Here is a 15,536-nt window from a genome sequence, read left to right on the forward strand (position 1 = left end):
GTGAAATCTAAAAAATGAAGTTGATGCTCTAAAAATAAGAGCTATGTTAAGACAACTTTTCTGAGAATCGGAATAAAATCGATTAGCACAGGTGAATGCTAACTTATTTATATATGGTACATTTCTCTTCAGTAATGACACTGTAATAAAAGAAATAAAACCAAGAGCCCCAAGCTTGGCCAATGATGCCTCATCCATCTTGGGTCTGTTTCGCATATATCCATGGGCTAATGTCCTTTTCCAACAGTGAATCCCTAAGCTATCCCTCTCAGGTCACACATCCCAACACTTTTCTCTGGAACAGACCTGGAGCTTCACCCAGTTTTGTGGGAGCACCAAATTCAAACAAACACTTCCTAGTTTTATCCCTGACTGACGAACTGCTAAAACTTCTCCCCTCTAATCTATATAAGACACAGTTTCTGGGTCCACAGGCTCTTCTATGGCTCCTGAAATGTTTAACCTGTTGACCTGTGAGGCGTGTTGCAACTGTCTCTCAGGTGCTGTGAATATATAAACTTTCTTTCATACCCAATCATAAGAAGATCTTCAGAGAACAGACATATTAATGAAAGGAAGATATATTTAAAGGATCACACGAACATATACATACCACAGGTTGTTTTGTGATGTCCACCAGGTCCTTAAGATTGTAATACTGATGTTTCTCAAAAGCCGAAAAAAGCATATCTAAAACATATTGTTTATCAGCTCGAGCTCGCTTTCCATCTTCTTTCTTTTTCCTTTCATATTCAATCTATATGCAAAAAGCAAAACAAATAAAGGCATCAACTTAACATGCTTGCTCTGAAACCCAAGCATTCTCCTTTTAGTGATCCAGTGAGGAAATATCAGGTTTTAAGTTTCCAAGCTGCATGGTTTGGAACCTGGGGGTTCTCTGTGCAGCCAGTCTCCTCAGGCCTCTAGGCCTCGAGGTGGTAATGCTATCTGTAAGCCACTGTCATTATTTCCCAAAGTATTATGTAATGTGTTCCCTGCCCTCCCCCAAAGGTTTTCTGTGCCAAAACTGTATCAATTCAGTGTGGCTACTGGTTTGCTTGTTGATCAGAAGACACTAATTTGCCATTCCTTTGTCTTTGATTAATTGAAACACAGTAAAACAGTTCATCTAATAGATTGGGGGGGATCTAATATCAGGTAGATCACAGAAAGGACTCTTTGGGGAGTGAAAAGTTTGGGAAGCGTGAGTAGAAAGGAAAGAGCTGAGGCAGTAGTTCTCATCTTGACTTTGTGTGGTCTCTTGGACCAGGTTTCTTTGCCTGTAAGGTGAAGTAAGCTTACTAACGGAGAAGAGAAAACATATACTCGAGCAATCAGATATAAGCTAACCATTTTTCTGACATCCCCATTTTATCTTAAAAATTCATGTGAGGGTGGGCCACGGTGGCTCAGCAGGCAAGAAGTCTTGCCTGCCATGCCAGAGGACCCGGGTTCAATTCCCAGTGCCTGCCCATGTTAAAAAAAAAAAATCCATGTGAACTTAAATTCATCTTTATTTTTAACAAAAATAAAATGCCTCTCTGCCAAATAAAAATGACACTGTAGGAAGACATGTTATGCTTATCCAGTATTTCTGCACACCTCCAAGTGTGCCAGTTTGGGAGACAGTGGTGCTAAGAGAATGTGTAAGTTCTCTCTCATCCTGAGACTATTCATTTGTAAAAAGAAATTACCTTTTTACTGAAAACATGCAACTTTCATTCATTTCAGTTAAGTTTTTAATTGCTTTAGAAACACCTAATTTTCATAAAGCATTAAGAATTTGTTAGAGAAAAATATATAAATAGTAGCAGCCAACCTGGGCAATGAAGCAGGTATAGCAGAAGGTACCAGACAATAATCTCCTCTGCATCAACCAGAGTAACTATAGCCTGGGGACTAGCTTCAAAAATAATAAAGTATAATTGAAAACTTACAACTAACTCACTGCAAAAATTCCAGCTTCATGTAGTTAGGCTTACTCTTTAAAAAAAATTTTTTTTAAATACAGATTTGTTATAAAAAAGATAAGATTTAGTTTCCGCTGATGTTAAAATTAAAAATATATATCATACATAATCAGGGAATTTCAAATGAATGGTAAAAGGTAACTGACAACCTTGAGTATCCGTCTTTCAATGAAATAAAATGAGGAGCTAGACAAGGTGAAAGGACTAACAATCATTTAAAATTTTTTTGATAAGTGCACCTTGGGAGTAAAACTCAAAATTCCTTCATCTTTTCAGCAGATTAAGCATGGACTATAAGCTGGGCACTGTACTAAGATATGGGGGTAAATAAGGTATACCCTCCTTAGAGCTTATATATTAAAATGAACAGAGAGAGCCTTAAGCATTTTGCATGTAGTAATAGCAGACCCAGAACTACCCAGGATAAGATTAAGATTCTGAAAAAAATGCTGTTTGACAGAATGCTACAGTTTAGGAGGAATGAAATCCAGCCAGTCTTGGGATTTCCTAGGTGGGAGGGGCATGAAAAAGCACATGATGGGGAGCTACAAAAGACTGAGAAGAGCAGAGTAACCACGAGCTAAAAGGAAGCCCAGAGAGGAGAGGGCAGACAAACCTATGACTAAGGTGGAAATCCAAGTCTGCCCAATGAGGAGAGGAGAGAAAAGCAGATGAAAAATGCATTTAAGTTAAAAGGCAGAAGTGTGGAGACTGCTCCAACTGAGGGCGGAAGAAGGCTTGCGGAGATAGCTAAGATCAAACGGGGTGAACTTGAGGTCCATTCAAGAAAGAATTTTCTTTCTTTAGGGTCAAAAGAAGAATAGAACTAAGAGGATGGCTTTGGTGTAGATAAAGAAAACCTGACAGATGAGAAGGAAAACCCCCAAAAGTCAAAGCATCAGGGTCTTTGGATTAAAAAGTGGAATGATATAGTGGAATGCCTTAAGGGAATAATCAATATTCTAAGCCTTGTTTTGCCCACTTGAAACGGAATGGTTAATGACTACATTAACCATCTTGATTTGCTTGAGCTCCCACATTATCCAGGGGAGGACAGAGTCAATTGGGAATCTGAAGCAGCTCCAGCTTCACATACTCATGATCTCCTGAGTGCCCAGGACATTTCTCCAGATACAGCAACCACAAGTCTCCCAGAAAGAACCAGTTTAAGCTAATTACAGAAAAATCTGTTGGCAAACATCCTGCTTCTGTGGAATCTGAACTGGCTAGCCATCTCCAAATATACTGCCATTGATGAACACCCTGACTCTGTAGTAATTGAGCTGGCTAGCTATGCCCAAGGACACTGCCTTAACAATGCCCCACCCCTCCCAGATAACTCAAATAAGCTGTTCAAGTCCCAGGTAACCCATACAAGCTGCTCCCTAAAGCCCAACCACCGAGCAGGTTCTGATTCATAGCTCTGCTCCACATGCATGTTTGCTCTTGCTCAATAAAACCTATATTATTATGTTAGCAGCAAACTCCTCTAGCGTTTTTCCTTTCGGGAAGTTGGAACTTCAGTTCCTAAGTCTTTGGTTGCTTTGAGTTTAACACTACCAATGAATAAGATCTATCGTGTTTCCACTCTTCTTAAGTTGGTACAGCATTTGAACTGGTTTATGTTTTGGACTGCAGTGGACAATCTAGTAGGGAGGCCTGGTGAAAAAAGAAAGAGCCTGGACCCAGAGAATGGAGAAATTGAGATCTCTTTACTCTTGTAAGGTAGGGGATAAGAGAAATAACTGATATCTACAAATAGATCATGAAAGATCTAAGGAGGGGTGGGGAAGCCTACCCTTCCCACAGGCTTGAGGAAGATCTGGGACTTCATTTAGCTAAAAGCCACTGGTCTTCAAAAAAGACAACACAAAGAAAGTGGGTACCTTCTGGGCTAGCAAAAGCTCAGCCCCAGGCTTTTGTACTTTCTGTAGGGAACCAAAGCTGCCAGGATCTTCTGTCTGCCTCCCTCAGTTCCTAACTACTTTAATTCACTCTATAAAAAGATGTTTATCCTTTTAAGTCCTGGAAAGAGGAAATATGATGGCATCTCTAGCCCCTACCCTTAGCAGGATTTTCCGTGTGTAAAATGACTGGAGAAGTAGAAATATTAGTAGGAAAAAGTAACTTGAAAAAGTTACAAAGACATCTGCTGGTAAAGCAACATGGCCCATTTCTGAGAGGTCACATACTCAATAAGCAGTAGAAAGGAAAACTCCTTACTGGTTGTTATCAAGTCGTCGCAATCCCAGAGGTAAACGTTAGATACAAGAGGGCCTGAGTCACAGTGAGGCTTCAGAATAAATAAGAAAGGGACTTTAAAGTCAGTACTGGGTAGGATTAAGGGTCAGGTTGTGAACAGTGCTAATGAGAAGTAAGATAGTTATGAAGTTCTACCTTGGTTTTTAACAATCTGGCTGTAAATCCTTCAATCTCCAAGTGTTTGTATTGTGCGTATACTACATTACATTTAAAACTGGTGCCTGCCTACCTTAAATTAGAGGGGAAAAAAAAGACTATAAAAGATATGTGCATCTTTCTATGTTCACCATGTTTACCAATGGCTCAATTCCCAGGGCAGAGCAGCTTAACTCTACTTTTGATTAGTTAATAGAAACTCTTAAACATATAACCTGAAAACTCAGCATAGAAATTAACAGCAACAATGTCAAAAATAGAAATACTATTCCTCATCAGAGAAATTTAAGTAGTAGGAATTTAACCCTATATTTATTTAAGAAGAAAAAGTAAAATAGGTCTATCCTATGGGAAAATTCATAGAAAAACCTGTACCAAAACAAAAATTTTATTTTGTAGTATTAATTAAATCTTTTTTGGTAATGTTCAAGACCGGCTTATAAAACAAATTCTGCTCTGAGATATCAGGGTCATTCCAGTGTATGTGGAATTATAAAAAGGAATTCAAGTGAATTCCACAGTCATTCAATTATTAGCGCCTAATCTCATACTTAGGGCAAAACTAAAGTCTTTGAGGTAAATTTTCTTTTTTAAACTAAATGGTATAGAAATGGAAATCTTTAACATTATACTCACAACTCTGTACTACAAACAAAATAAATTTAAAAATAAACTACATTATTCACGGTCGCCAAAAGATGGAAACAAACCAAATGCCCATCAACAGACAAGTGGATCAACAAAATGTGGTATATACATACGATAGAATATTATGCAGCAGTAAGACAAAAAGACGTCCTGAAGCACATGACAAGATGGATGAGCCTTGAGGTCATAATGCTGAGTGAAATTAGCCAGACACAAAAGGTCAGATACTGTATGATTCCACATTTATGACCAGCATAAAGGTAAAATCAGAGACTTACAGAATTCAGGGGACTGAGAGAGATATAAAAGCGTATAGATGGGTGAACCGTTAGCTAATGAGGTTGAACTCCAATGTTAGGGAATAGATAGGAGCGAAGGTGATTCTCTAGTGGGTCCAGAAGTAATATTACCATATCGAAGGTGAACAAATTGAAAGGGGGTTATAGACTGACGTGTCCCACTGACTTACTCTAGAAATATGAATGAATTCTTATAAGAATTACTTCGAAAATATGATTCTTGTATAAAGAGTGTTTAAGTCCAGGGTACAGGGGGAAAACTGCAATTGCATGCTAAGAGCTATGTTCAAAAGAAACCATCAGCACTACCACAGCAACAGCACAGGTAAATAATGGGGTGAGGGACAAGAGTTAAGAGGAGGTTTGGATCTCCTATTTGGTGAGGGTGTGTTTATTGGTTTTCTGTCTCTTGGGAACAATGAAATTATGTAAAATTGAGAATGTTGATGGACTGTGGACTTTGGGCCCTCTACATGATGCCTGATGAATGTAGGTGGCTGAAGGGTGAACTGACAGAGAAGCAGATTGGCGAACGATGGTTTATACTTATGAATGAAGGTTCTGCTGCTACAGAAAGGAACATTGTTGTGAGGTATGCAATGATGTGCATGAACATGTGGGATATTTGGTGAGACAAAATAAGCCAGAAACAAAAAAACAACAATGGTATGGTCACAGTTAGAAAATGCTTATAAAAAAACAGGGGCCTAGATTGTAAGCTTTTAGAGCAGACACATTAAGTCTAGAGTGGTGATTATAATTTCTGGATTGTGAGAGGCTGTTTTATATATATAACCGGATATTTAGAGATAAGAACAAAGCCAAACAGTTGGGTTTAAAGTAATTCAGAACATAGGGGTAAGGAAGACAGTGTCTATATTTTAGAACCATGTGTACTCTTTGAGACCAATGGAAGAAAGATTTATTTGATATGAAATTTTCTGTAGTGCATAATCTAATTCAACCTATCTATAGCTCATCTGAACAACTGAAACACAGAGAGTACAGAATGAGAAAGAGGTCCTTTAATCCTGTATAGATTATTGTAATGCCTGGAAACATCCTAGAGTATATTAACCAGATAATCAAAACGTAGTGGCAAAGTCCCTTGAGGGAGGGGAGAAAGACTATGGAACTATTAAACCTTACCATCAGGGAATCCCCAATACTGTGTCAAACTTTAGGGACACCCAAATCAACAGGCTATGCCCTCGATCATGAGGCTTACTCTTGTGAAACTTACACAGGTAGCACAGAAGCTCAGACTACCTACAAGCATGCCTCAGAGTTACTTCTGGAGGACCTCTGTTGTTGCTCAGATGTGGCCTCAGTCTCTCTAAGCCCAACTCTGCAAATGAAATGGATATGATATCCAAGGGTGAAAGTCTCCCTGGTGACATGAGAAAGGACTCCCAGGGATGAATCCAGACCTGGCACTGTGGGATCAACAATTCCATCCTGGCCAAATGGGGAAAAAGAAGTGTAATTAATAAAGAATCAGGGGCAGAGATAGTTCAAATAGAATCAAGAGGCTAGTTGCTCTTGTGCAAGCTTCAGGTAGACCTTGCTACCTATCATAACCTGCCAACCCCCCAACCAGGACCATTTCAGCCAATCCTAAAGAACACCTAGGGCAATATATAAGATTCCACAAGGGTTCCAGGCATTAGAGTAACTTTCCAGAGACCTACAATCTCCAGATGGGTCCCTGGTTCAGATCAGTCCCAAAACCTAGTCCAGCCTTTCCAGAACATCAGATAGTTCCATCTCCCTACTCCAGATTAGTGACAAGCCCTTCCCATATCAAAAATTTAGAACTGCCATAGCCCAAACAGCCCTAAAGAGAAGGACGGAAAGATTAAAGGTGATGGTGGAATTATGCATAGAAGATAGGACTTAACAAATGAATATGAATGTTGAATTATTAAATTGATATATCTTTTAGTTTCCAGGATTTTAGAGCAGCTAGAAGAAAAAACCTAACATTGTGAGATTGTAACCCATGTCAAACTCTGAAATATGTTCTACAACTAATTGTGGTGCTGTGCTTGGAAATTTACAGCTTTGTGTATAGTTATTGGTCACAAAAAAAAAAAAAAAGGAAAAAAAAGTCGATTGTGATAATAAAAAAATATTTAAGCCCACTAGCCTCCTATATTTCAGAGCAGCTAGAAGAAAAAATAAGAGAGGATGGTATGGGAGCCCATGACAAACCCTGGGATCTATCCTGTAACCACTTTTTGAAGAGTGCTTTGAAAACTATTGCTTTTTTATTTCTTTGCCTTGTATATATGTTATATTATACAATAAAAAAAGTTTAAAAATAAATATACTACAAATGACAGGAACTAAGCTATTTAGGAGAAGACTGCAGTTTGGAGATAATTTTATTTCTTTGCCTTTGGGCATTTTGTTTCCCCCTGGTGCATGGGCACTGTTATACAGGTACTACGGAAGTCAGACATCTAACTTGTTAGCAGTTACTATGAAATATTAGGGAGGATGGGTATTGGATTAGAAATAGCTTGTAGAGTATGTGAATTTTAATTACCCATCTCATCCTGTAACTGAGTAGGAATAAATGTCACCTCAGGAAGCACTTTAATCTCCAGTCTCAAATTTTCATAATTCAAAAGAGCCATCATACTCAATTAATTTTACTTTCACAATAGAAAACAAATTATTCAAGACTGAAATACAGCCAAATGTTGAAAACCCACTGTGGATGTGACATATAGAAATGTTCAACCATCATTACTAAAACCTTAATCACTAACGAAAATGATAAATGCCACCCACTGCTGATTAAAATGTTATAATACAGATGTCTGTAAATTTCTAGACTGTTGTTTGCAAAATAGTTTGAATGCTTTGTCAAGCCAGTCTTTGTGAAGGCTTTTACCTTTAAAGTAAGCATGAATATTACGTTTTGAATATCATGGTTTTGAATTTAAAACCTTACCCAAGTATCTCCCCTCTACTCTATTTCTGCCTTGTGTGTCATTACCTCTTGGAAGAAAAAATGAACTCTAAATTTAGAGTTGGTCAGTAATTGGTGTGCAAAGCCAAATGGACCAAGCATGAGTATGTTTATAATGTAAACTACTGTGAGCAAATATTGCTGAAAAGCCTATATAACATAGTTCCATAGGCACCTATTTTTACCAGCAAAATTCAAAATTAATATATATAGTTTAAAGAAAACCTTAATTCTTAAAACTATCATAATTGACTGTCACATTGAAGAAAATATAGTATTCATAAACATTAATTTCTTTTTAGTTCCTGGAGGTGTCCCTCAAGATTTAATATAATCATTTTTTCCCTCTCTAATAACCAATTTTCTAGTAAAGCTTTTCTAGTTCATTACGGTCTTCTAAGAAGCGCTCTCGAGGGAAGGGAAGGAGTGGGAAGAGAAAGGGGAAGGGCAGGGTAGGGAAGGAGGAAGGGGGAAGGGAAGGAGAAAAGGGAAAAGGCGAAGGGGGAAAGGGGAAGGGGGAATGAGAAAGGGAAGGGGGAAAGGAAGGGAAAAGAGAAGGGGAAGGGAAAGGGGAAGGAAGGGGGAAGGAAAAGGCAAAAGGGGAAGGGGAACGGAAAGGGGAAGGAGGGGGGAAGGAAAAGGGGAAAGGGGAAGGGGAAGGGCAGGGAAGGGAAAAGGGAAAAAAGGAAGAGAAGAAGGGGGGAAGGAGGGAAATCTATTTTTTTTCAAGCTCTGAGGGGAAATGATAAAGACAAGAAGATAATTTTGCTTAAAACCCCTAGGTTTGGCAGAAAAAGACTTCCCAGTCTCATAACAGGTACCACTTTTCTCCTGTAACAGGAGAAGGTAGAGAGAACTAAAATACTCCTGTTTCTTTGGATCAATGGCTTCATGCTAGAATTATCAAGAGAGCTTAAAAAATTAAAAAAAAACTGGCCTCCTCTATATTGGATCAATTAAATTTTATCTCTGGAGGTATTTTTCTATTTTAAAAGCTCCCCAGGTGATTCTAGTGCACAGCCAGGGCTGAGAACAGACAACAGAGGACACGATTCCTTATCAGAAAAGGTTTCATTAGGAGAATGGTCACAAGAGACTACGGATTACATGAAATAACTATGAAATTTACACAAGCTAGATGATGATGGACACAAAACTCAACCAGGACAAACAGACAGAAGCACCCTTTCTTGCAGTCTGAGACTAGTCCCTACCAGTTGACTCTAAACAACTCTACCAGCAATAAATTTAAAGCATGAACTATGTGTCTATTCATAAATTGCAAAAATTTATGACTGTGCTAATATATACTGATATAAAGCATACACAAAAGACAAAACTTTTACAGGGATGAAATAAAATACATTAGTTTCAGAGTAAGTTTCAACTTAATTTGTGAAAATTACAAAACCCTTTTTTGTTTTGTGACCAAAGTTTAGTGATCTCGCTTCATGTTTTGGATGCTGAATTTTCAAACATAATTTGCAATAGCTTCATATTAGCAACAGCTCATGGAACTCAAGGTACAAAGTTGAGAGTTACTGTGCCAGTTACTTGCAATAGGCTGTGGGCCCTACGTGCCTACAGGCTACATTTCCAAGACTCCCTTGACAGCTGGTTTCCAGTGGGGGTGTGCCTCAGGAGAATGAAGTGGGAGAGTTTTCCTTCTTTTTTTACCACTTCAGGAGTAACTTTGGTGGCAGCAGTTTCCCGATATCTGGGTAACCCCCTACTACTTTTTGCAACTATAGTCCTTTCATTCTCTAGGTAAAATCTCTTTCTGCTTGAAATAGCTAGAGTTGTATCTGTTTCTCTGACACTAACTGGATCATCATTAAAGATGGGATGATGAGCCATATTTAAAATGATATTGATCATTTCATTTTACAGTGGTCAAGTTCTTGTCAGCCCTGATTGTTATTCTTTCTACTTCAAAGAGTATGACAGAAAGATCATTGACAAAGAGATCACTTTAGAAGCAGAAGAGTCGGTTTTTCCACTTTTTTGTTCATGTTTGCTTTATTAGTATCATACTTAATCTACAAGTTTCCCTACACAAATCTATTTAAGCCATGTGTTCCTTCTTTGAGATAAGTTTTGTTAAAAACAGATACTATAATCTGTAAATCCCTGAACCAAGCACCAAATGTAAACAGTTGAAAGTACATACAACAGTGAGGGCACACATATCTCTCCATGCTGCAATTTCAACTCTCCTGCTGAGAAACTACTGATCAGCATAGTGCAAGGGTGTTGGTGTCAATCCACATATTAAATATTCCTGAAAGTTACTTTCTTTTCTTTATTAGGTGACAAATTAGATAAATGCAAGTTCCAGAAAATTTCCCCTTGCCCCAATAGGTCCTCTTGTCAAACCCTACTCTGATGAGGGTTATTATTTCCCAAATTTTGTTTTCACTAGTTCAAAGGATGGAGAAAGAAGGATTTGGTGATCATGCTTACAAAATGCAGGAATGAATAAGTTCTCAAGATTTCCAATATTTAATATATTAAAATGTACAGCTAATTTTGAAGAGCAGAATCTACATTATATTGCCACATAATCCTTTTGTTGCAATTTTTTTTTTCACAGACACTTTCATAAAATTAATGCGTAAATAAAATCACTTTGGACTTTGGACAACGTTGACCTATATGAACTGGTTCAAGTTTCAGAAGATCCAAGGCAGAGGAAAGAGCACTTAGAATGAAATCTGGCAGATCAGATCTTAGTGAGGGGAGGATTTTCAGGACTGAGCTTTTAGGGAAGGGGTAGTCTAAGAGATAATGCTAATCATATGAATCTTTTTTACATAAAACTACTTTCTGTATGGTAAGCATAATAGGGTCTATATCCAAGGCAGTTTGTGAACTAAAAAGGCACATGAAATCAATGCTTAGATTAGCTCCAGGAACAAAGTAAGAGCTCAGATATTTGGAAATGATTGCACATATATAATATATACAATATATACATACGTGTGTGTGTATGTGTGTGTGTGTGTGTGAGATAGGTGGGTAAAAATTTCCTGGGAAAAATGAAAGGTGGTTACCTTCTGACCATTTGTAGAGATACAGTTTGACATACACATATCTCCCCCTCCTTTTTTTGTACATTGAAAGAACCTCAACTGTTAAGATGAAATGGGGATTTCATATTTCTATAGCTCCATCTGTTAAAACTTTGCAAACATTTCCGCATGATAATGAGCACATAATTTTTTATAGAATGGTTTATGTGATGTTCCTCAAACTTTAAAAAGCCAACATCTCCTTCAGGCAAATAACAATCAGTTTAAACATTTTTGTAAAAAGTCACATGGGTTTATCACCAGGAGATAAGGAGACAACACAACTCAACCCTTTGCTGTCTGTGTATGGATTCAATACGAGATGGGCAGTGACGACTGACCAAGAGACTGAAGGAAGTAATGAGACTGGTTGCTGATCATGACGCTTATCTGTCAATTACATAGTGATTTCTGGGCTGTAGAGCCAGCAATGAAGTTTGTAATTTATGCAGCAACTCACAGATAATATAACCTGGTAACTGGAATTTGAACTGTGTTATTGGGGAACTGTTATTATTTCACTAAAACACAGTGACTGAAATTCGTACCTATTACAACTGTGCAAAGAGGGGACTGCCTATACATACCAGGCATAGAGAAAAAAGAACATTTATCTTAAATATACAGCTCAGGGAACTGTCACAGTAAACATGGGGCACATCTGTGTTAAGGCTCCCAGATCAAGACACAACATCAGCAGCACCTTAGAACCCTTCATATTTCCTTCTACTACAACTATTCTGCTTCTCCAACTCCCAGCATAATCCTGAATGCTGAGAGCAAAAATTCATTTTGCCTGTTTTGTTCTTGAAGTAAAAAGCATGTTTACATAGCATGAACTTTTTTTGTGCCTGGTCTCTTTTATCCAGTGCTAAGTTTGTGAAATTCACCCTCTCGTTGTATGCTACCTCACTAAGTACCTATAGCATAATGTATTTATCCATTCAACTGTAGAAATGCCCTCGGGTAGTTTTCAGTTAGTGTTAACATTATATTCCTGCCTTTAAAAAAAAATAAAGTAAAAAAAAAGTGGCTTGGAAAGTTGTGTGTCCCTCTGTATTGCAGGTGGTCAAGGCACTATGACAGAGGCCCCTGATAACTTGACCGCTGAAGACCTTTCAAAATCTACAATCTATGATACAGAAAATAATAAAGATCTGACAGAATGAAGAAAAACATGCAGAAGACTTACATTGTACTGATGATTAGCAACAGGTTTGTAATTGGTCGTTACAACTTTGTCCAGCTGTCGTGACAGTCTTACAGGCTTGGAAGATTCTTCTATCTGCAATCTGAAATAAGAGAGGGTATAATTAATGAACGTACTTGTTTAGTACAGTTAAATCTGAAGAGTTTATTCCTATAATTCTTCTTATTCAATAAGTAACACTTAATACATACAAAAGTAACCTCAGAAAATAAAATAGACTTAATATAATGTTTCAAAACCACTATGAATAGATATGACTATATAATACAGAGACCAGTAACATAAGCTACACATACAAATCTATCTTTTTATAATTCTACAACTTACTTTATACTCAAACCTTAACTCTAAAACCAAGAAGCTAATCAGATTTAAAATTCTGGAAAAAATTTTGCATATGAAAACATTATTTTTTTTTGGCATGGACAGGCTCCAGGAATTGAACCTGGGTCTCTAGCATAGCAGGTGAGAATTCTGCCACTGAGCCACCATTGCATCACCCAAAAACATTATCTTTTTAAAAAAATATTTTTATTGAGAAATATCCACACATGTGCAGTTCAACCATATTATACAATCAATGGCTCACAATATCATCACATAGTTGTATATTCATCACCATGATCACTTTTAGTGCATTTGCATCACTCCAGAAAAAAGAAATAAAGAGTGTCCAGAGTGATGCCCTGATAAATCCCAGAGTGATTTGAACAGTGAATAAAAGGTATTTGCAGAGTCCCCTTGGGGGAATGGTGAGAAAGGGGAAAAATTCAACTTCCCCAAGTGGAGAAATCTTGATATTCTCACAAGCAATGGGGACAATCAAAGAAAAAAACTCCTCCCAAACTCATACATTCCATGTCCCTTACCCCTCCCTCTCATTTACCCACAGTATTTCAACCTACCCAATTTGAAAACATTATCTTAAATGACTTGGTCTAAAACTAACTGAGTTATTATTCAAAATTTGTACCCTTCGGTTAAAAGATAAACAGAAAGAGAACAGATAGGCACTTGGTGTCCACATGATGGTCAGTGGCTCCCTGACTGGCCAGTGCCCATAAAGAACACTGCCATATAACAAAAGTCCTAATGCACAATGCTGGTCTAGAAGCATCAAAGGACTCTACCTACATTAAAATATAACTCAAAATAGCTCTTCTATAAAAGGAGTCAAAGTAAATACACACCACCATATACAGTAGATTAAAAGTAATATTTGACTAGCACAGATATATTCATGGGAGGTTTTGTCTTTGACTAAATATGACATGATTCACACTCGATCATCTACTTTTTATAAAACTATCAGATTAACTCATTTGGTATATCAGTACAGTAAACCTACAATTGTTTTAAGGGGAAAAAGGTACAGTTTTCCAAGGTGAAAAATTTTAAAGAGATAAGCAGTATCACTGTAACTTTAGACTTCTCATTAGCAAAATACCAAAATAAAAGAATATAACATACTTAGTTATAGGAAAAAAATTGCCATATCTAAATTATAATTAAAGGGTAAGAGTGAAATAAAAGAATTTTTCTTTTTTTTGGACAAGTATACCATTCATAGTTCCTCACTGAGAGAACTACATCCAAGGCCATATTTCAGTGAGAAGGAGAAGGAATTCAGAAGGAACGTGTGGTACACAATAGGCTAGTGCACCTAGTGGGTAACGACAATCTCAGCAAAGAAGCTGCGACTATGTTAGAAAATAATCTATTTAACAAAAACAAAAGACTAATTTCAAGGGTGGCTGTTTAAAAAGAATATGGAACCAACATGAAAGAGGTTAGGAAGATACCAATTAAAACACTGCAAGATTCCTGTGTGTTCTCTACATTTTTTTTGGAATAAGCGTCTATTATTTTTATAACCAGAAAAGGAAATATGCCTTTTAAAGAAGAAAAACATCACTTTCTTTGACAGTTAGTTTGAAAGCCATAAAAATGTTGGTCATTTAAAGCAAGCAAAAGGAAAGAAATAACAAAGATTAGAGCACAAATAAATGAAATTGAAAACATGAAAACAATAGAGAAAATCAATAAGGCCAGAAGTTGGTTCTATGAGAAAATCAATAAGATTGATGGGCCCTTAGCAAGATTGACAAAAAGAAGAAGAGAGAGGATGCAAATAAATAAGATCAGAAATGGAAGAGGAGACATAACTACTGACCTCACAGAAATAAAGGAGGTAATAACAGGATACTATGAACAACTTTACGCTAATAAATACAACAATTTAGAGGAAATGGATGGGTTCCTGGAAAGACATGAACAACCAACTTTGACTCAAGAAGACATAGATGACCTCAACAAACCAATCACAAGTAAAGAAATTGAATTAGTCATTCAAAAGCTTCCTAAAAAGAAAAGTCCAGGACCAGATGGCTTCACATGTGAATTCTACCAAACGTTCCAGAAAGAATTAGTACCAATTCTCTTCAAACTCTTCAAAAAAATCGAAGTGGAGGGAAAACTACCTAATTCATTCTATGAAGCCAACATCACCCTCATACCAAAACCAGGCAAAGATATTACAAAAAAAGAAAACTACAGACCAATCTCTCTAATGAATACAGATGCAAAAATCCTCAATAAAATTCTAGCAAATCGTATCCAACAACACATTAAAAGAATTATACATCATGACCAAGTAGGATTCATCCCAGGTATGCAAGGATGGTTCAACATAAGAAAATCAATTAATGTAATACACCATATCAACAAATCAAAGCAGAAAAATCACATGATCATCTCAATTGATGCAGAGAAGGCATTCGACAAGATTCAACATCCTTTCCTGTTGAAAACACTTCAAAAGATAGGAATACAAGGGAACTTCCTTAAAATGATAGAGGGAATATATGAAAAACCCACAGCTAATATCATCCTCAATGGGGAAAAATTGAAAACTTTCCCCCTAAGATCAGGAACAAGACA

The 15,536-nt window shown here is 37.1% G+C and overlaps 1 protein-coding gene across 3 annotated transcripts in view; it reads right to left on the minus strand.

Moving 5' to 3' along the window:
* Positions 1–15,536, minus strand: part of GTF2F2 (general transcription factor IIF subunit 2) — a 204,462-nt gene that overhangs the window by 23,167 nt on the left and 165,759 nt on the right. For all 3 annotated transcript variants that reach the window (XM_077158285.1, XM_077158286.1, XM_077158284.1), the window contains 2 exons: positions 12,579–12,678; positions 614–757 (listed from right to left, as the gene is read on the minus strand). In XM_077158285.1, coding sequence (XP_077014400.1) covers positions 614–757; positions 12,579–12,678 — 244 coding nt within the window. The remainder of the gene's footprint in view (positions 1–613; positions 758–12,578; positions 12,679–15,536) is intronic.

This window comes from Tamandua tetradactyla, chromosome 4 (genome assembly GCF_023851605.1).
Source record: "Tamandua tetradactyla isolate mTamTet1 chromosome 4, mTamTet1.pri, whole genome shotgun sequence".
Classification (NCBI taxonomy): domain Eukaryota; kingdom Metazoa; phylum Chordata; class Mammalia; order Pilosa; family Myrmecophagidae; genus Tamandua; species Tamandua tetradactyla.